Source organism: Cynocephalus volans, chromosome 12, assembly GCF_027409185.1.
Source record: "Cynocephalus volans isolate mCynVol1 chromosome 12, mCynVol1.pri, whole genome shotgun sequence".
Classification (NCBI taxonomy): Eukaryota; Metazoa; Chordata; class Mammalia; order Dermoptera; family Cynocephalidae; genus Cynocephalus; species Cynocephalus volans.
Genome location: NC_084471.1, coordinates 34469677 through 34490810, shown reverse-complemented (window position 1 = coordinate 34490810; position 21134 = coordinate 34469677). Strand labels below are relative to the sequence as shown.

The window sequence follows — 21134 nt, the reverse complement described above, 5'->3', positions numbered from 1 at the left end:
GCGATGCCTCCAACTTTGTTCTTTTTGTTCAAGATTGCTTTATCTATATGGGATCTTTTGTGGTTCCACACAAATTTTAAAACTTTTTTTTTTCTGTTTCTGTGAAGAATGTCATTGGTATTTTGATAGGGGTTGAGTTGAACTTGTAGATTGCTTTGGGTAAAATGGACATTTTGATTATATTGTTCCAATCCAAAAACATGGCTTACCATCCATTTATTTCTGTTCTCCTCAGTTTTATTCACCAGTTTTTTATAGTTTTAATTGTAGAAGTAAATTTATTCCTAGGTATTTCTTTTTTTTTTTTTTTTTTTTTTTTGTAGCCCTTGTGAATGGGATTACTTTTTTGATTTCTTCATCTATTTGATTATTGGCATACAGGAGGAAGGCTGTTGATTTTTGTGTGTTGATTTTGCATCCTGCTGCTTTACTGAATTCATTTATTAGTTCTAGTAGTTTTTTGGTGGAGTTTTTAAGGTTTTCTATGTATAGGATTATGTCATCTGCATATAGCGATGGTTTGACTTCCTCCTTTCCAATTTGGATGTCTTTTATTGCTTTCTCTTGCCTTATCATGCTGGCTAGAACTTCCAGTACTATGTCGAATAAGAGTGGGGAAAATGGGCATCATTGTCTTGTTTAAGATCTTAGAGGAAAAGCCTTCAAGTTTTGTTCATTCAGTGATGATACTAGCTGGGTGTTTGTCATGTATGGTCTTTAGTGTGTTGAGGTACATTCCTTCTATACCTAATTTGTTGAATGTTTTTATCATGAAGTGGTGTTGGATTGTATTAAATGCTTTTTCTGCATCTGTTGAAATGATCATGTTTTTTTCCCTTCATTCTTTTGATGTGACATATCATGTTTATTGATTTGTTATATTGACCCATCCTTTTATCCCTTGGATTAATCCCACTTGATCATGGTGAATGATCTTTTTAATGTGTTGCTGGATTCTGTTTGCTAGTATTTTATTGAGGATCTTCTCGTCTGTGTTCATTAGGGATATTGGTCTATAGTTTTCTTTTTTTTTGTTGTGTCTTTTCCCTGATTTGGTATAAAGCTAGTACTAGCCTTGTAGACTGAGTATGGAAGCATTCCCTCCTCTTCAATTTTTGGAAGAGTCTCAAAAGAATTGGTATTAGTTCTTTAAATGTTTGATAGAATTCAGTAGTAAAGCCATCTGGTTCTGGGGTTTTATTTGCTGTGAGACTATATTACTGCTTCAATCTCATTACTTCTTATTGGCCTGTTTAGGTTTTCTAGTTCTTCGTGGTTCACCCTTGGTGACTTGTATGTCTCCAGGAATTTATCCATTTCTCCTAGGTTCTTACAGTTTTTTCTCATATAGTTCTTCATATTAGTCTCTTATAGTCTTTTGTATTTCTGTGGTATCAGTTGTAATGTCTTTGTTTTCATTTTGATTTTATTTACTTGAGTCTTCTCTCTTTTTTCCCCATTAGTCCAGCGAGAGATTTATCTGTTTATCTGTTCGAAAAACCAAGTCTTTGTTTCATCGATCTTTTGTATTTTTTTTAATCTCTACTTCATTTATTTTTGCTCTAATATTTGTTATTTCTCTCCTCCTGATTTGGGGTTTAGTTTGTTCTTGTCTTTCCAACTCCTTGAGGTGTATTGGTGGGTGATTTGAAGTCTTTCTTCTCTTTCAATGTAGGGTTTTATTGCTAAAAACTTCCCTCTTAGAACTACTTTTGCTGGACTCTTCAAGATGGCGGTAGCTGCGGCAGTTGGCGCGGAGTAGCTGAGGTGGAAAAGGCGGCCACTGGGCCTTAGGCAGCCGGGAAACTTGTGGACCTTCCTCTTGCTGTCTCTTAAGGGAAGACCGCTGCTGGTGGCCGGTCATGGGGGCTGACCGCCACTTTGCCCTTGGCAGGAGAGGCTGCCTCGTTTACAGGCAACAGCTTTGAAGTATGGAGCAGGAAAAGAACTGTTTCTTAGCTGCAAAAGCGAGTCTCTAAACAGGGAACAGGGCGCCGGGGCTGCTGTGGATGCAGCCAGGATCCCGGAGGGCGGGGCTGTGCTGAAGGCAGCCAGCTGCCCTATTCAGGATTCGAGGTTTCAGGCTGGCATAAAAGAAGATTCCTGGGAGCGCCCGAGCTGCGCCGCGGGACCGACTGAGCAGCCCGAGGCAGCGGCGGCCAAGAATGGGACGGCAACAAAGCAGAGGCAGAGAGGGAGCCGCCCAACCTGGCACAGCCCTGTGAGTGACCCCCGACCCGGCCCTGCTCGGGGGGCAGACGCCCGCCCGGCTTCCGCCTGCGTCACCGGGCCACTCACCGCCCCCAGGGCTGCCTCCATTTTCTCAGGTGGTGGCAGCTCCGGCCTGGCTCAGCCAAGCCTGTCCTCCTCGCCCGGCTCAGCTGCTCACTGAGCCTTCCCACTTGCTTTCCCCGGCGCGGGGCTTCCCGGGGCCTGCGGGCCGGCCTCCCCTCCCACTCCCTCTGCGGTTCTCTGGCGGGGCTGGTGGCGTGAGGTATCCCCGGCCAGTGTCGGGAGGGCAAGGAAGTACAGGCTGGGCCGACTGTTACTCCACCGCACCCTGGGCTCAGGCCCCCGGTAAACTTCCTGTTACTGGGAGGCAGATACCATCTCTGCGGCCACCAGTTCGGAAAAACGCCTAACCAGTTTTGGGTTAGGAATAGTGTGGTTGGAGAGTTCCCAAGTCCGCTTGAACCTGCCGGAGAGCTGACTGCGGGCGGGCACCGGACTTGGTCCGTGCCGGGGGGATACAAAGGTGAACCGTGTGCTGCGGGCTCCTCCCCCGAGGAGCTCACGCTCTGGTGTGGGAGATAAGACAATTACACAAATAACCGCGATACCAGGAGAAAGGTGATAAGTCCCGAGAAAGATCTACACAGTGCTACAAAGGCACCCAGAGCAACCGGTAGTCTGCGCCTAGCAGAAACCTGGTAGACTTCCTGGGCGAGGCAGTGCCGAGCAGGGTCTTGAAGGCCGAGCTGATAGACGAGGGTTGCAGAAGACACATCCCAGCCCAGCCCAGTGTGCACAGAGCAGGGAGACGTCTGGCTAGGGAGGCGGAGACTGGACAGAAACCACACACCCTGTGGGGTCGCCACTGCACGATCCAACAGCCCAGGCCAGAGCGCACAGAACCAGGGAGAAGTCCTGCATAGGAAGTGAAAGCTCAGCAGCGACCACACACCCTGCGGTACCACCCCGTGAACCAGCAGCCCAGCAGAGTCCAAACTGACCAGAGAGGTGGCTCCCCAGAGAGGCCCAAGACCCTAGGCAACCACACACACAAGGCACTAGATGCCAACTGAGCAGTCACTGAGGTAGCCATACCAAATTGGCAACCACAGCAACATCTTAGTTAGTCAGTAGTCTCAAAATGGTGGACTGTGAAACCCCCTGCCACAATGAATAAACATCAAAAAAAAGATACCAGAAATACAAAAAATCAAGAAAGTACACCACCAAAAGTTAATAAATGTCAAACTCTAGATCCAATAGAACAAGAAGCCCTTGAAATGACTGACAAGGAATTTCGAGTGATAATTCTAAGGAAACTGAATGAGATACAAGAAAACTCAGCTAGACATCATGATGAAATGAGGAAAAGTGTACAGGACCTGAAAGGGGAAATGTACAAGGAAATCAATGTCCTGAAAAAAAATGTAGCAGAACTTGCTGAACTGAAGAAGTTATTCAGCGAAATAAAAAACACAACGGAGAGTTTAACCAGCAGGCTTGTCGAAGTTGAAGAGAGAACCTCTGAACTTGAAGATGGGCTGTTTGAAATAACACAAGCAGACAAAAGGAAAAAGAATCAAAGACATTGAAGAAAATCTGAGATATCAGACAACCTTAAGCGCTCAAATATCCAAGTCATGGGTATTCCAGAAGGGGAGGAAAAATGAGATTGCATTGAAAACATATTCAACAAAATAGTGGCAGAAAACTTCCCAGGTATAGGAAAAATCACAGATCTTCAGATCCAGGAAGCTCAACGATCTCCAAATGTATTCAACGCAAAAAGGCCTTCTCCAAGACATGTTATAGTCAAATTGGCAAAACTCAGAGACAAAGAGAGAAGCGTCAAATCACCTATAAGGGAGCCCCAATCAGGCTAACATCAGACTTTTCATCACAAACCCTAAGACCTAGAAAGGAATGCGATGATATTTTCAAAATACTAAAAGACAAAGATTGCCACCCAAGAATACTCTACCCTGCAAGGCTATCCTTCCGAAATGAAGGGCAAATAGTATATTTCTCAGACAAACAAAAACTGCGGGAGTTCACTACCACATGACCACCCTTACAAGAAATCCTCAAGGGAGTACTGGGTTTGGTTCCTGAAAAATAGCTACCACTGCCATAAAAACCCAAGAAAAATCAAAACCCACTATTATAATAAAAATGGCATTCATGAAGAGAAAACAAACAAAAACGCTATCTACAACCTAAGGAACCAACAAAAACAGAAACCAAACAGTAAATCAGAAAGCAAGCAACAAAAGACACCTAAGACAAACAACCAATAAAATGCTAGGAATAAATCAACACCTTTCAATAACAACTCTTAATGTAAAAGGCTGAAATTCCCCAATCAAAAAACACAGACTGGCTGACTGGATCAAAAAGGAGGACTCAACTATATGCTGCCTACAAGAGACCCACCTCACCCATAAAGATTCACATAGACTAAGAGTGAAAGGATGGAAAAAGATTTACCATGCAAACAGAAAACAAAAACGAACTGGAGTAGCTATTCTTATATCTGACAAAATAGACTTTAAACTAAAAACCATAAAAAGAGACAATGAGGGACACTACTTAATGATAAAAGGACTGATCCATCAAGAAGACATAACAATCATAAATATGTACGCACCCAATGTTGGAGCAGCCAGATTTATAAAACAAACTCTATTAGACCTAAAGAAGGAAATAGACACTAATACCATAATAGCAGGGGACCTGACCACCCCACTGTCAATATTAGACAGATCATCTAGGCAACGTATCAGCAGAGAAACACAAGATCTAAACAATACTCTAGACCAGTTGGAATTGGCAGATATCTACAGAACATTCCATCCAACAACCTCAGAATATTCATTCTTCTCATCAGCACGTGGACCATTCTCCAGGATAGATCACATATTAGGTCACAAATCAAGTCTCAATAAATTCAAAAAAATTGGAGTTATCTCATGTATTTTCTCAGACCACAATGGATTAAAACTAGAAATTAATAACAAACGAAACTCTGGAAACTATACAAACACATGGAAATTAAAAAGCATTCTACTTAATGACATATGGGTCCAAGAAGAAATCAAGCAGGAAATCAAAAAACTTATTGAAACTAATGAAAATAATGGTACATCATACCAAAACCTGTGGGATACAGCAAAAGCAGTATTAGGGGGAAATATATTGCATTAAATGCTCACTTCAGAAGAATGGAAAGATGGCAAGTGAACAACCTAACACTTCACCTTAAAGATCTAGAAAAACAAAAGCAATCCAAACCTAAAGTTAGCAGACGGAAAGAAATCATTAAGATCAGAGCAGAACTGAATGAAATTGAAACCCAAAAAACAATACAAAAGATCAATGAATCAAAAATTTAGTTTTTTGAAAAGATAAATAAAATTGACAAACCATTAGCATGGCTAGCAAAAAAAAGGAGAGAGAAGACTCAGATAACAAAAATTAGAAATGAAAAAGGCGATATTACAACGGATTCATCTGAAATACAAGGAATCGTTCGAGACTACTATAAACAACTATACGCCAACAAATTTGAAAATCTGGAGGAAATGGATAAATTTCTGGACACACACAAGCTCCCAAAACTGAACCATGAAGACGTAGAAAATTTGAACAGACCAATAACAATAAAGGAGATTGAAGCTGTTATCAGAAGGCTCCCAACAAAGAAAAGCCCAGGACCAGACAGATTCACAGCAGAATTTTACCAAACATTCAAAGAGGAATTGACACCGATTCTTTACAAACTATTCCAAAAGATTAAAACAGATGCAAATCTCCCAAACTCATTCTATGAAGCAAACATAACCCTGATACCAAAACCAGGTAAAGATATAACCAAAAAAGAAAACTACAGGCCGATATCCTTGATGAATATAGATGCAAAAATCCTCACTAAAATACTAGCAAACAGAATACAGCAACACATACATAAAATTATTCTCCACAATCAAGTGGGATTCATCCCAGGGATGCAAGGTTGGTTCAACATATGCAAATCAATAAATGTGATACACCATATTAATAAAGTCAAACACGAGGACCATATGATCATCTCTATAGATGCTGAAAAAGCGTTTGATAAAATTCAACACTGATTCATGACAAAGACCCTGTATAAGTTAGGCATAGAGGGAAAGTATCTCAACATAATTAAAGCCATATATGACAAACCCACTGCCAATATCATCCTGAATGGGGAAAAGCTGAAAGCTTTTCCTTTAAGAACAGGAACTAGACAAGGATGCCCACTCTCACCACTCCTAATCAACATAGTGTTGGAAGTACTAGCCAGAGCAATCAGAGAAGAGAAGGAAATAAAGGGCATCCAGATTGGAAAAGATGAAGTCAAACTGTCCCTGTTTGTAGATGACATGATCCTATATATCGAACAGCCTAAAACCTCTACAAAAAAACTCTTGGAATAGATGAATGATTTCAGCACAGTAGCAGGATACAAAATCAACACACAAAAATCAGTAGCATTTCTTTTCTCCAGTAGTGAACATGCAGAACGAGAAATCAAGAAAGCCTGCCCATTTACAATAGCCACCAAAAAAATAAAATGCTTAGGAATTGAGTTAACCAAGGATGTGAAAAATCTCTATAATGAGAACTACAAACCACTGCTGGGAGAAATTAGAGAGGATACAAGAAGATGGAAAGATATCCCATGCTCTTGGATTGGAAGAATCAACATAGTGAAAATGTCCATACTACCCAAAGTGATATACAAATTCAATGCAATCTCCATTAAAATTCCAAAGACATTTATCTCAGAAATGGAAAGAACTATCCAGACATTTATATGGAATAATAGAAGACCACGCATAGCCTAAGCAATGCTGAGCAAAAAAAATGAATCTGGAGGCATAATACTACCTGACTTTAAGCTATACTACAAAGCTATAATAACCAAAACAGTATGGTACTGGCATAAAAACAGACACACTGATCAATGGAATAGAATAGAGAATCCAGAAATCAACCCACACACTTATTGCCATCTGATCTTTGACAAAGGCATCAAGCCTATTCACTGGGGAAGGGACTGCCTCTTCAGCAAATGGTGCTGGGATAACTGGACATCCATATGCAGGAGAATGAAACTAGATCCATACCTCTCTCCGTATACTAAAATCAACTCAAAATGGATTAAAGATTTAAATATACACCCTGAAACAATAAAACTTCTTAAAGAAAACATAGGAGAAACACTTCAGGAAATAGGACTGGACACAGACTTCATGAATACGACCCCAAAAGCACGGGCAACCAAAGGAAAAATAAACAAATGGGATTATATCAAACTAAAAAGCTGCTGCACAGCAAAAGAAACAATTAACAGAGTTAATAGACAACCTACAGAGTGGGAGAAAATATTTGCAAAATGTACATCTGACAAAGGATTAATATCCAGAATATATAAGGAACTCCAACAACTTTACAAGAAAAAAACAAGCAACCCAATTAAAAAATAGGCAAAAGAACTAAGTAGGCATTTCTCTAAGGAAGATTTACAAATGGCCAACAGACATATGAAAAAATGCTCAACATCACTCAGCATCCGGGAAATGCAAATCAAAACCACACTGAGGTTCCATCTAACCCCAGTTAGGATGGCTAAAATCCAAAAGACCCTGAACGATAAATGTTGGCGAGGTTGCGGACAAAAAGGACTCTCATACATTGTTGTTGGGACTGCAAAATGGTGCAGCCTCTATGGAAAATGGTATGGAGGTTCCTCAAACAATTGCAGATAGATCTACCATACGACCCAGCTATCCCACTGCTGGGAATATACCCAGAGGAATGGAAATCATCAAGTTGAAGGTATACCTGTTCCTCAATGTTCATTGCAGCACTCTTTACAATAGCCAAGAGTTGGAACCAGCCCAAATGTCCATCATCAGATGAGTGGATACGGAAAATGTGGTACATCTACACAATGGAATACTACTCAGCTATAAAAACGAATGAAATACTGCCATTTGCAACAACATGGATGGACCTTGAGAGAATTATATTAAGTGAAACAAGTCAGGCACAGAAAGAGAAATACCACATGTTCTCACTTATTGGTGGGAGCTAAAAGTTAATATATAAATTCACACACACACACACACACACACACACACACACACACACAATAAAAAAACCAGGGGGTGGGGGGGAAGAAGATATTACAACCACAATTACTTGAAGTTGTAAGGACAAGCAAACAGAGGGGACATTGATGGGGGGGAGGGAGAAGGGAGGGAGGTTTTGGTGATGGGCAACAATATTTACCCACAATGTATATCGACAAAATAAAATTAAAATTAAAAATAAAATAAAATAAAAATAAAAAATAAAAAAAATAAAGAAGTACTTTTGCTGTATCCCATAGGTTCTGATATGTTGTGTTTTGTTGTATAATATGTTTTCATTTTCATTTGTCTCCAGAAATTTTTTAGTTTCTTTTTTGATTTCTTCTTTCACCCGCTCATTGTTTAGGAGCATGGTATTTAATTTCCATGTATTTGTACAGTTTCTAATGTCCCTGTTGTTATTGATTTCTATTTTAATTCCATTGTGGTCAGACAAGGTAGTTGATATGATTTCAGTTCTTTAAAATTTGTTGAGAATTATTTTGTTACCTAACATATGGCCTGTTCTAGAGACTGTGCCATGTGCTGCTGAGAAGAATAGCTGTTGGTTGAAATGTTCTGTATATGTCCATTAGGTACAATCAACCTATAGTAGAGATTAATTCTGATGTTTCCTGGTTACTTTTCTGTCTGTATCATCTGTCCTTTGCTGAAAGTGGGATATTAAAGTCCTTTATTATTATTGTGTTTGAGTCGATTTCTTCCATTAGATCTAGTAGTATTTGCTTTATATAACTGTGTGGTCTGAAGTCAGGTGCATATATATTTAGAATTGGTATAGCCTCTTGTTGAATTGGTCCCTTTATCAATCATTATATAATGACCTTCCTTTTCTTACTTTACTTGACCTTCCTTTTTTTTTTTTTTTTTTTTTACTTGACTTTGCTTGAAGTCTATTTTATCTAATATAAGTATAGCTACTCCTGCTCTTTCTTGGTTTCCATTTGCATGAAATAACATTTTCCATCCCTTCACTTTCAGGCAGTGTGTGTCTTTATAGGTGAAGTGAATTTCTTATTGGCTGCATATTGTTGGTTCTTGTTTCATAATCCATTTAGCCACTCTGTGTCTTTTAATTGGGGCATTTAATTCATTTACATTTAGAATTATTATTGACATTTTGGGACTTGTTACTACCGTTTTGTTCCTTTTATTCTGGTTGTATCATTGATCATTTTTCCCTTTTTCCAATCTTATTGTCTTCCTTTGTGATTGATGGTGTTTTCTAGCAGTGTATTTTGATTTTTCTTGCTATATACTTTTACTATGTTTCTTATATGTTTTTGTGTTATGGTTACCATGAGGCTTACAAAAACATGTTATAACAGATTATTTTAGACTAATAACAACTTTGGTATCTAAGAAAATAGAAAAAAATCAAAGCCAACTCTCTGCTTTGGTGTCTTTCACGCCCACTTTTTGACAATTTGTTGTTTCAAGGTATATCTTTCAATATTGCCTGTCTTTTACATGGTTATTGTATATGTTAGTGTCTTGTTAGGTTTGTGCTTTAGTCTTCATACTAAGGATTAAGTGGTTTATTCACTACCCTTAAAACATTGGAGTATTCTGAGGTTTTCTATGAACTTTACTAATGAATTCTGTACCTTCAAATGTTTTCTTGCTGCTCCTTAGCTTCATCTTTTTTCAGATTAAAGAACTCCTTTTAGCATTTCTTGTATTGCAGGTCTGGTATTCATGAATTCCCTTAGCTTTTGTTTGTCTGGAAAAGACTTTATTTCTCCTTCATATTTGAAGGTTAATTTTGCTGGATAGAGAATTCTTGGTTGACAGTCCTTTTTCTTCAGCATCCTGAATATATTGTCCCGTTCTCTTCTGTCCTGTAGGGTTTCTGCTGAGAAATCCACTTAGAGACATATTTGGGCTACATTGAATGTTATGTATTTCTTTACTTTTGCCACTTTCCACATTCTTTTTTTCTCTCTGGTTTTTGATAATTTGATTATGATGTACCTTTGGGTGTTCCTCTTTGGATTCAATTTGAGGGGCAACATCTGAGCTTCCTGGATGCTGTCATCTTTCTCCATACTTGGGAAATTTTCAGCCATTATGTCCTTAAATGTGCTTTCTACATCTCTTTCTTTTTCTTCTTCGGGTATGCCAATTAAGTGGAGGTCATTTCATTTGAAGATGTTCCATATTTGCTATTTTTCTGTCTCATTTTTTCTTATTCTTTGTTTCTTTTTGCTCCTCTGACTTGATAATTTCATATGTTCTACCTTCAGAGCTCACTAATTCTTTCCTTAGTGTGATTAAGTCTGCTTTTGGAGCTTTCTATATCAAGTTTTGCAGTTCAGGTAGTGTACTTTTTATTTCTAGAATTCCTATTTGTTTGGGGGGGGGTTTAATTGATTCAGTTTCTTCATCAAGTTTCTCATTCTGCTCCTGGATTGTTTTCCAGATACCATTTAATTTTCTGTCTGTATTTTCTTGTGATTCCCTGAACATCCCTAAGGGGGTTATTCTGAATTCTCTGTCAGACATTTCATTCTGCTATTTGGGTCCATTGTTGGTGTCTTATTTCTCTGTTCTTTCTCAGTCTTTGTGTCTTTACGTTGATGTCTAGATATTTGAAGAGATTGTTAACTCTCCTAGGTTTTATACCTATTCTTTGGTAGGGTTAGACCTTTACTGATTAATATCAGAGCTTTGTCTGTGTTCTGCAGTTTTGATTAATTCTAAAATTGGAGGAATTTCCTCTAGGAACCAGAACTTGAGATCTGTGCTTGCGCTAAATTGCTGCTTTGCAGCTGATTCTCTGGAAAAGGCTTTTTGTGCATACCAGATTTTAATTGTTTGCCTTTTAGTCACTCCCAGGTCTTGTGAGGTCAGTTACACCTGGGCTGTATGGAAATTCTGGCCCAGGACTGAGTCTTTCAAGCAAACCGCCCCCTGTAGTTCTTTTGCCCTGACCAGTTTCCACCAAGTGGGCCTGTACTTGTTGGAAAGCACATCAGCTACCCACGCTGTACTCCAATGTTCCCCCCACCCCTGCCGGCAGGTCCATGCTTGGGTTCCTTGTGATGACTCATGGCCTCTAAGTGGTTCCTTTAGTCAGCTGCAACCCTCGCTCTTGTGTGGGTGCCTGGGAACCCTGTGAGTGGTCTCATTGGCCTGGGGGCTAGTAGGGTGCACTCCAACACCTTACCCTCTTCTCCCCTGTAGACTCCAGTCAACTTCATGCAAAGGGCTTGGCTGTGCTTTTTGCAGGCTCCTGCTCCCTGTGCTGCAGCTTACTCCTGCCTCTCAGGGGTAGCCCTGACACATCCACAGCTTGAAAAGGTCGAAGTGGTTTCTTCTTCCTCTAGCATGGCTTCTCCTGCCTTTGTGAGCTCTGCGGGTCTCTCCTCCTCTTCCCCTGAACTCCAGTAGTCCCAGGTTGGCAGTCTTTGCTTTTTAGTAGTTGTAAATTGGTCTGTTATAGGGTAGAGTGACTCTGGGGACTGTCTATTCTGCCATCTTGATGACATCTCCCAATTTTAGAAATTCTTATGAAAAAAAAGACTATTGATTTAAAAGGAGCATTTTTATTTTTATACATTTTAAGCCTCTAATTAAATATATGTGAACTATTCAGAATATTATGTAAAGTAATGCCAAGGTACAAAGGCAGTCATCTTGTCTGAACCACATCTTTCTTCGTTCCTTCAATTTCCAATATTGTGTGGTTTCTTATTGTACTTAGGCTATAAAAACTGACATGTTTGGCTGTTTTATCAACCTTCATAGTTTTGTTTTGTTGAAAAACCTATTAACGTCTTTCTCTGTCAATTTATTTTTACCATATGCACGTTAGATGTGTAAAAAATTTATTTTTTAATTTGTTTTATTCCTCCTAACTGAAATTTTATATCTTTTTACTAGCATCTCCCCAACTCTTTCTTTTCCCTGAAGCACTTGGTAACCACCATTCTATTTTTCGCTTTTATGAGATTGGGTGTTTTAGATCCCTCATATAAGTGAGATCATGCAGTATTTGCCTTTCTGTGCCTAGCTTATTTTATTTAACATAAGGTCCTTTAGGTTTATCCATGATGTTGCAAATGACAGGATTTCCTTTTTTTTTTTTTTAAGGCTGAGTAGTATTCCATTGTGTATATATATACCACATTTTCTTTATCTATTCATCCGTTGATGGACAGTTAAGTTGATTCCATATCTTGGCTATTACGAATAACGATGCAGTGAATGTGGGAGTACAGATAACTCTGACGTGCCGATTTTCATTTCCTTTGGATATGGTTGGAATGGTAGTTCTATTTTTTACTTTTTTTAAAGAACCTCCGTACTATTTCTAGAATGGCTGTACTAATTTACATTTCCACCAACAGTGTGCATCAACCCTTTTTTCCACATCCTTGTCAACACTTGTTATCTTTTGTCTTTTTGTTAATAGCCATTCTGACAGATGTGAAGTGATATCTCATATTGTGGTTTTAATTTGTATTTTCCTTATGATTAGTGATTTTGAACATTTTTTCATATACCTGCTGGTCATTTGTATGTCTTCTTTTGAGAAGTACCTATTCAGATCCTTTACTCATTTTTTAATTGGATTATTTGTTTTCTTACTATTGAGTTGAGTGTGTTATTTTAGATATATTTTCAAAAAACATTTCTACTTTTTTATTTAACTGGATGAACCTTTATTATTAAATTTTTGCTTAAAGATGTAAATATTTACCTTTATTAATTAAAGTTTTTATATTTTACCATGCAAGCACATTTCATTCCTCATAGAAAACCAGTCAAGTATGGCTAATTGTGTTTTTCAAATTTAAAATGCTGTAATGGTTCAAATTTTAATTTCAAGAAGAAATCATTCCTAAGCATACTTAAGAATCTTGTTCTCAAAGAAATCCCATAGATATCCTGTAATTATAAGTTCTAGAATTCACAAAGACTTTCATCTCACCTTGTTGATATGCATCCTATTGTTTGTTATTAACATCCCTAAGTTACCTTCTTTATGTTTAAATTAGTTTTCTTTATAGTACTATTGAAAGTTGTCTACCAATACATTATCCAAATTAAATGTTAAAATATTTAGATTTGAGTTTTGAGTGTCCACATATTTTCTAATTCAACGAACTATCTTTTTTTTTTTTCTAGGCGCTTTGTTTAATGGCATTACCGTTCATTCCTGCATCAAACCTTTTTTTTCCAGTTGGATTTGTTATTGCTGAGCGAGTATTGTATGTTCCCAGCATGGGGTTCTGTATTTTGATAGCCCATGGGTGGCAGAAAATATCAAACAAAAGGTGAATTAAAGTGTTAGTTTATTTAATGCTTATTACCTATACAGTTAAATGTGATACATTCAAATATTTTACATATGTATTTAGTTCAGCTTTATAAGTTATACTTTTATATCTTTTAATTTTTCATCTCAATACTTTCCTCATTTATATTTTCCTCTATAATTCTGGTTAAGAAAACTCCATAATTCCTACTTATCTTGTCTTCTTTCCCATATTTATATAATTTTATTTTATAGGTGAACAAACTTTGAGTCAGATCCAAATGAAAACAAGGATATTATTGAGACTAAAGTCACAAATGACCATTATCACTTCCATATGCAATGAGCTAAGATATAGTCATCCTACTTAAGTGAGTTGTATTAAGTTAATATAAGTAAAATGCGTATAGTAAAAAACTGGAATTTCTTGATATCTTCACTGTCTTCATCATAATCTTCATGTTCTACTTGCCTTAATCTGACAGTTAAGGAACAGAACAGTAACAATGTGTATGCTTAGAAACTTTAATTGTAATAGGTATTATCTTGTTGCATACATATTCTGTGGCACTAAAATTACTAAATCAAGGTAATTGTTAATGGTCAAATAACTCTAATATATAATATTAAATTTAGATTTGCAACTTGAAAAAGAAATGGTCATTTTTCTCATTTTCCAGTCATCCCTCAACCCACTGAATTCTGATTTCTTTCTACATCACTACACTAACACATGTGTAACAAATTGCCTCCTACTAGCTAAATCCAGTCAACACTTTAATTTAAAATTTATTTCTTTGGTGTCTGTAAAAGTCTCTCACCTGGTTCTCTTCCATATCTATTTATTTCTGCTCAGGTTTTTCCTGCTATACCTGCTCCAGCAAGTACTTGTATTTTTGAGTTTTATTCATAGTCACTTCTCTCACACTGCATATGCTTGGTAGATTATCTCATCCGTGTCTACAATTTTCACTGCCATCTACCAATCTTTTTCTCTTAGCTTCTATCCATATATTTAATGATAATCACTACCAATTTTTGAGTGCCTACCATGTACCAATGGCCATGATGAAAGAACCTTTACATTTGTTTTCTCATTATATCTTAACACTCCCTAATTTTATTTTGCAGATGTGAAAATTGGAGCTCATACATGCTATCTAAGATCACAAAGCTAGTAAACAGCAAAATCTTAATTCAGATTTATGTCTGACTGCTTCCGATGACCATGTTCTTTCTGATCCATACTCTATTGTTCCAGTTAAGTGGATCTATCAAAATGAAAGAAATTAATCCATGTTATAGGAGCAAAAACAAAGACTCAAAGAATGTTAATACTAAATGAGATCATTGAGATTATTGAAATATAACCATCTTTTTATAAGTGAAAAATTGAGTCTCAAATAGCCTAAAGTTGTATGAATAATTTACATCTATTTTATGAAGACTTAATTTTACTATGCCTTTAACTTTAAAGTGCAAAATTACTACAAGAATGTCCTGTTAGTCAATGGTATAAATTGTAAGCAAAATCATTTTTAAATATAGTCAGTAATAAGATCGACCCTTTATAAACTCAATTAAGAATACTCAAGTTATAGGTAATGGCACAAAGGACTTTAGATGTAAAAAGTCCAATTAAAAACTGGTTTTATCAATTTTTGTTATTTAATCTAAACAAAGCTTTATTGTCATTTAATCTAAACAAAGTAGAGACAAATATTAGATATGTAATGTAATTGAAGACTAGATTGGAAAATCATACTCATAATATTTAAATTTTTTGGTGGTGTTCCCTCTAAAGTTAGATGATTATTAGAATGAATTAGAATAAATTCAAACATGCTATTTATGAACATTTAACATATTTCTTACCTACTGTAAAAGGTAAAATGCTTTTGATCATATAGACAGTGTCTTTTTGTTTTGCTTTTTTTTCTCTCAACAGTGTATTAAAAAAGCTATCCTGGGTTTGTCTTTCTATCGTGGTACTTACTCATGCCTTAAAAACACTCCACAGAAATTGGGATTGGGAGTCTGAATATACATTGTTTATGTCTGCCTTGAAGGTAAAGTATTGTTCAAAGTGACAAGAAAGTATGTTATCAATGATTTCTTATAGCCATTTTAAGGTGTTTTAACTTTACTTCTAACTAGACATTTATCTGTCAATATTAAGTACTTCATCAAAAGATTAATGAAAATAATATGTTCTTTATATAATATATGCCATAACCAGATGTTCTGAATAGTACTTAGCTATATGTCCAAGGCATGTTTGAATAATTCCCTAAATGTTATACAGTTGTTAGAAGCTCAAATGATAAAATGTTTAAATCAGAGTACTATATTTTATTGGTTCTGAAGATGCACTTTTTTTTAACCTTTTAATATCTCTGAAATCAGAATAAGTCTTATAGTGAAAGGCACTTAAATTAATGGCCTTTTTTCTTTAATAGTACATAAAATAATGGTGAGTCTATAACTGATGGCATTTTAGATTCAGTGAAATAAAATACACAGCAAAAAATGGCACCCTACTGGGTAGAAGATAACCAATGTTTACAATACTATAGGAAAGGTAAGAGCTGGCAGAAAAGAGTGACAGCATTTCTGTAGAATGGATGACATAAATCAGAAAAAGGTGTTTTAAAAAACCCAGACTTGTTTTCTGTAAAGGTTATCAGCAAAGATTTTTTTTCAGGCCCTTCTTTACCAATGCCCCTGTTCAGGTCTCTAAATTTTTACTTCCTTTTGGCTTTTTCCTTACTCTCTGTTGCCTAGCTTTATTGAATTGCTGCCTCATTCCAGTAGTCAGTGTGACTCCTTGAGTTGACATCCACTTAAGACTGGATGCCTCTTCCTCTTATACTACTCCATGGCTCCACTCTCTCCCCTAGCTCATAAGTCTGTGGACAAATGAGACCTCATTACCATGCTTATTAATCTACACTTCAGGGATGTCAGTGGGGCCCCATAATTTTCAGGAATCTTGCTTATTGTCATTCCCAGGACAGTGGTTGAAACCTACATATGTCAGGCCTAAAAATTAAGTCATCAATGCAATGTTTAAATATATTCTCATGTTCCGATACCTTCTCTTCTAAGAGAATACAAATAGTAGAGCAGGAGTTTTCAAATAGCACTATGCTTTGATCAGATAAAATTTTTAGTAAAATTCTAATATACGAGGATGAAACAGACTGCTGTGGTTTTAACATGTTGTTGTTGTGAGGAAAGGGAAAGGAAATTAGGTGAAGAAGTCTTCATTTGGCTCTTTCCTCATCCCTAGGGACATCTGCATGGAACATTTCATTCCTAATAGTATACCAAACAAATATTGTGTGAACTGTAGTCATTTTTTTTTAGTTGTAACTTATTTCTATCTGTACTTTGTATTTAAGGTAAATAAAAATAATGCCAAGTTATGGAATAATGTGGGTCATGCTCTAGAAAATGAAAAAAACTTTGAGAGAGCTTTGAAATACTTTTTACAGGCTACCCACGTTCAGCCAGGTAAGCATTATTTAACAAACTGATGTGAATCGTTTTACTTTCCTTAAAAAACTTGGTTATGTGAGGGTACTTCAAAAAGTTTGTGGAAAAACAGAATTGAAAGATAGTACATGTTATAACACCAAGGTAATGGGTTCAGATCCCCATACTGGCCAGCCACAAAAAGAAAAAAAAAAAAAATACAGATCTTTCCATGAGCTTTTTGAAGACTCCTCGTATTTGGGGGAAAAAAGGTAGAGTTTATTTCCAGGTTTTGTTCCAAGTTACTTGAATACTAGTGTTCCATACTGGCTTCTTTTGAATTTGTTTATATATAAGAGCCACTTATATCAGACATTTAAGGAATTTTGTTTACACGTAGTTATTGGATGGCACAGATGAACAATTTTGGTGAAGTGACGGAGGCACTGATAGGAGTGAGGTAATAGAGTAAGAGAAAAATTTTGGAGACAATTGGTATAGAACACTTAAAGGGTATTGATAAGAAATGGTGGTGGTACTGGGTACGGGGTCAAAAGAGGGTGGTAGGGTGATATGGTTTTGTTTTTGTTGTTTGTTTTATGGTGGGAGAAACAAAGCATGTAATGGGACTAATCTAGTAAAGTTGGGAAAAGCAGTAACATAAGGTGAGGTGATGAATTATTGAATCGATGTCCTTGAAATAGATGAGAGAATAGATAGGATCTGGTGCACAGGGTGAGGACTTCATTCAGTCATAGAATTGATAACCTGTGGTAGCAGGAAAGGCACATTATATGGACATGACTATAGGCAGGTGAGTAGACAACGTAGAGGAAGCTTCTGGGAGCTGTCTTTTGTTTGCTTCTGTTTTCCCAGTGAAACAAAAAGCAAAATCATCAGTAGAGAGTAAAAGGGAGGAAGTATTGGAAATCTAAGAATGGGAGAGGGTACAAAATAGTCATCGAAAACATTGCTTCACAAAAATGTGCAGGTGAATCACCTGGGGATCTTGTTATATAGTGTATATTCTGGTGTAGGTTGAGAGTAGGGCATGAAATTCTACATACGCTCCCAGATGATGCTTAGTCCACAGATCATACTCTGAGAAGCAAAGATCTAGGAAAGTGTATAGACTAGGAATATGTAGTGTAATTGCCAGGCAGCTCTGCCACTCTACTTGAGATTAGTAACACTTAATTTAAAATTAAGCCTCTTAGTGTGGTTACATGTTTTTTTCCTACTACTTTTCAGATGAGATGGTGATGGTGTAAGCATGGAGAATTCAGTTAAACAGGGTTAGTATTTTGTCAGATGTGTATTACCAAGCAAGAAAGGGATAAGGGAGTGACTGTGATGATGCGACAAAGAATCTAAGCTGGTTAAGAAGGGATGCGAGAGAGGATAAGGGATGGAGGAAAGATTACAGGACCGGTGGACTGTATATATAAAGAATTATTCTTATCTGAATAGGGTGTAGCAAGAGCAGCAGTATTCTTTAATAAGAGTGCTGTTGGCATTTTGAGTGTACAGAACTGTATTACAGGGTATGTACCAAATGTGGGTTCCCACCCACCAAATGCCATTATAACTTTCCATTCAGAGTGACAACCAAAACGTTAAGGGATGTGGAGTGGCAGGTACCCATTTTTTTCTAGTGGGTATGACTATGACCTTTGAACTAACTAGTTAAGGTTGGAGAGAGGTAGCAATCATTGGAAGAAAGGACATCAAGGCCACAGTATTAGAAAATTAATCTATGTGGATTTTTAAATCACTAAGAATTTTGACAGATGTGATGTTGGAAAGTGCAAAAGGGAGCCAGGATCTGTGATCCAAGGATTGATAATTGCAACAAGGAGAGATAGTAGATAATAGTTTATTGACCTGAGATTCAGAGATGAGTGATTTTAACAAGGAGTTAGAATTGTCTGAAATTGACAACAGAGATCAGATAGGACACCTGCTTTTCCTCCAGGCCCAATGCTGCGAAGAATGAGAAAAAGGACACAGTCACCACTTGGAAGAGCTCCAGGGTAACCATGTCTCTAAGACAAAGCCAAGTTTCAATTGGAGAAAGCTGAAGAGAAGGTTATAGAAATATAGCTGATGGTCAAGCCTTCCAGTTTTGTCTCCCATATCCCTTCGTGCAGTTTAGTTTTTCTTGGAATATGGGGTACATGTCCTGTGCTTCCTCACCCCTTTGCTTTTGTTTTTATTCTTCCTTGACCCTAGAATTTCTCCCTTTCCAACCCATTTCACATGGCTTTTCTTCTTAAAAAAAAAAAAAATCCTTTCTATCTTTCCAGTTAGAAGCAAATATTTTTTATCCATAAAACCCCTTACAACTTCCTTTTTGTTTTTCCTGTGGTATTTGTAATTTTCTATTTAGTGCTATACTGTATTTATTTAAATGCTAATTTATTAAAAATATTTAGGGCCGCCCCCGTGGCGCACTCGGGAGAATGCGGCGCTGGGAGCACAGTGGAGCTCCCGCCACGGGTTCGGATCCTATATGGGGATGGCCGGTGCGCTCACTGGCCGAGTATGGTGCGGGCAACACCAAGCCAAGTGCTGTGATCCCCTTACCAGTCACAAAAAAAAAAAAAAAAAAAAAAAAGACAAAAAAAATATATATATATTTATTTAAACTGTGGAGCCCCCTGGGGGCAGCCTGAGCATTGATTTATCTTTGTACCCCTGAATCGTTTAGTAGAGTCCTATACATAGCAGTCACTAAATGTGGTAGTTTTAACTCATTATTTTCTAAAATCTTTTAGATTTGTTTTAGGAGTTTATAGAGAAGCCAAGTCGTCCTTGATGTCAGACACACAAGGGCTTTGCGATTTAAAAGATGTTATTCAGGCCACTTCAGCCTTATCTTTCTCCTTTCTAAATTAGGATAGTAATTTCCATCTCACAGCATTGTTGTAAAAGACTAAATTAAATGTGTGCAGGGGTGTGTGCATTTTCAATTTTGTTGAGTGAATATGTGCCTATCACAGGATGTTGCAGGAATGGGCAGTCAGTTTTTTAATAATTTTCCCTTCATTGGCAATTTTCACTTATTGCTATTTTTGAGAAACTTGCTGAACCTATCTCCTTCAGTATGACTTCACTATCCACTTTTAAAATTGCTGTTTTTGAATACAGGTAAACCAGTTTATTAGAATTTATTACGAGTAAAGTACATAAATTTAGAAACATTGTATGTGGCATTCAGAGGGTTCTTGGCTTATTCCTTGTTTTTTAAAAACTGTGTTCTTCATAGATGGGTGTGACAGATGAAATGACGTTATTTTACTGGACTCATTATTAGGGCTAGATATAAGTATTGGAGATGGGGACAGACAGTGACCAGGATAGGACTAATACGGACAGGTACCTTAAAAGGTTGGACTCTGGAGTCGGACAGACCTTTTATCAAATTTAGTTCAATCACCTTAAGTTTTCTATCTATAAATTTGGAATAAGGGGCTGGCTGGTTAGCTCAGTTGGTTAGAGCGCAGTGCTATAACACCAAGGTCAAGGGTTTGTATCCCCATACTGGCCAGCTGCCAAAAAAAATTTTTTGGGGAATAACAACAATATTGCCATTCTTTTGTATGGATTAAATTAAATACTGGATATCAAAGACTTAGGCCAGCTTCTAGCCCATACATAGTGTATACTCAAAAGATGTGAGCTGGTAAGTATTAATAGTAATATTTTCACTGGAACTAGGGAAGGAGAAGGCAAATAAAAAATGTAGGATGCAGGGAGAAGGCAGAAAAGAGAATGAATAGCAAATGACTCTATAGGATTGTTTATTCGTTGGGCATTTATTTGAAAATATACCTTGTGTCAGACAGTCTTCTGTTTCAGACACTGTTTTAAGTGCTGGAGATCCAGTGGTGAATAAAACAAATTTCTTGCCATCATGGAGCTCCCATTCTAAATAAGAGTATAGACAATAAGTAAACAAATACATATAAATATATACT

The 21134-nt window shown here is 37.2% G+C and overlaps 1 protein-coding gene across 4 annotated transcripts in view; it reads left to right on the top strand.

Annotated features, from left to right (window-relative positions):
* The window catches only part of TMTC3 (transmembrane O-mannosyltransferase targeting cadherins 3), a 69071-nt gene that overhangs the window by 35696 nt on the left and 12241 nt on the right, over positions 1-21134 (top strand). For all 4 annotated transcript variants that reach the window (XM_063074949.1, XM_063074948.1, XM_063074950.1 and 1 more), the window contains 3 exons: positions 13548-13696; positions 15626-15746; positions 17082-17193. In XM_063074949.1, coding sequence (XP_062931019.1) covers positions 13548-13696; positions 15626-15746; positions 17082-17193 — 382 coding nt within the window. The remainder of the gene's footprint in view (positions 1-13547; positions 13697-15625; positions 15747-17081; positions 17194-21134) is intronic.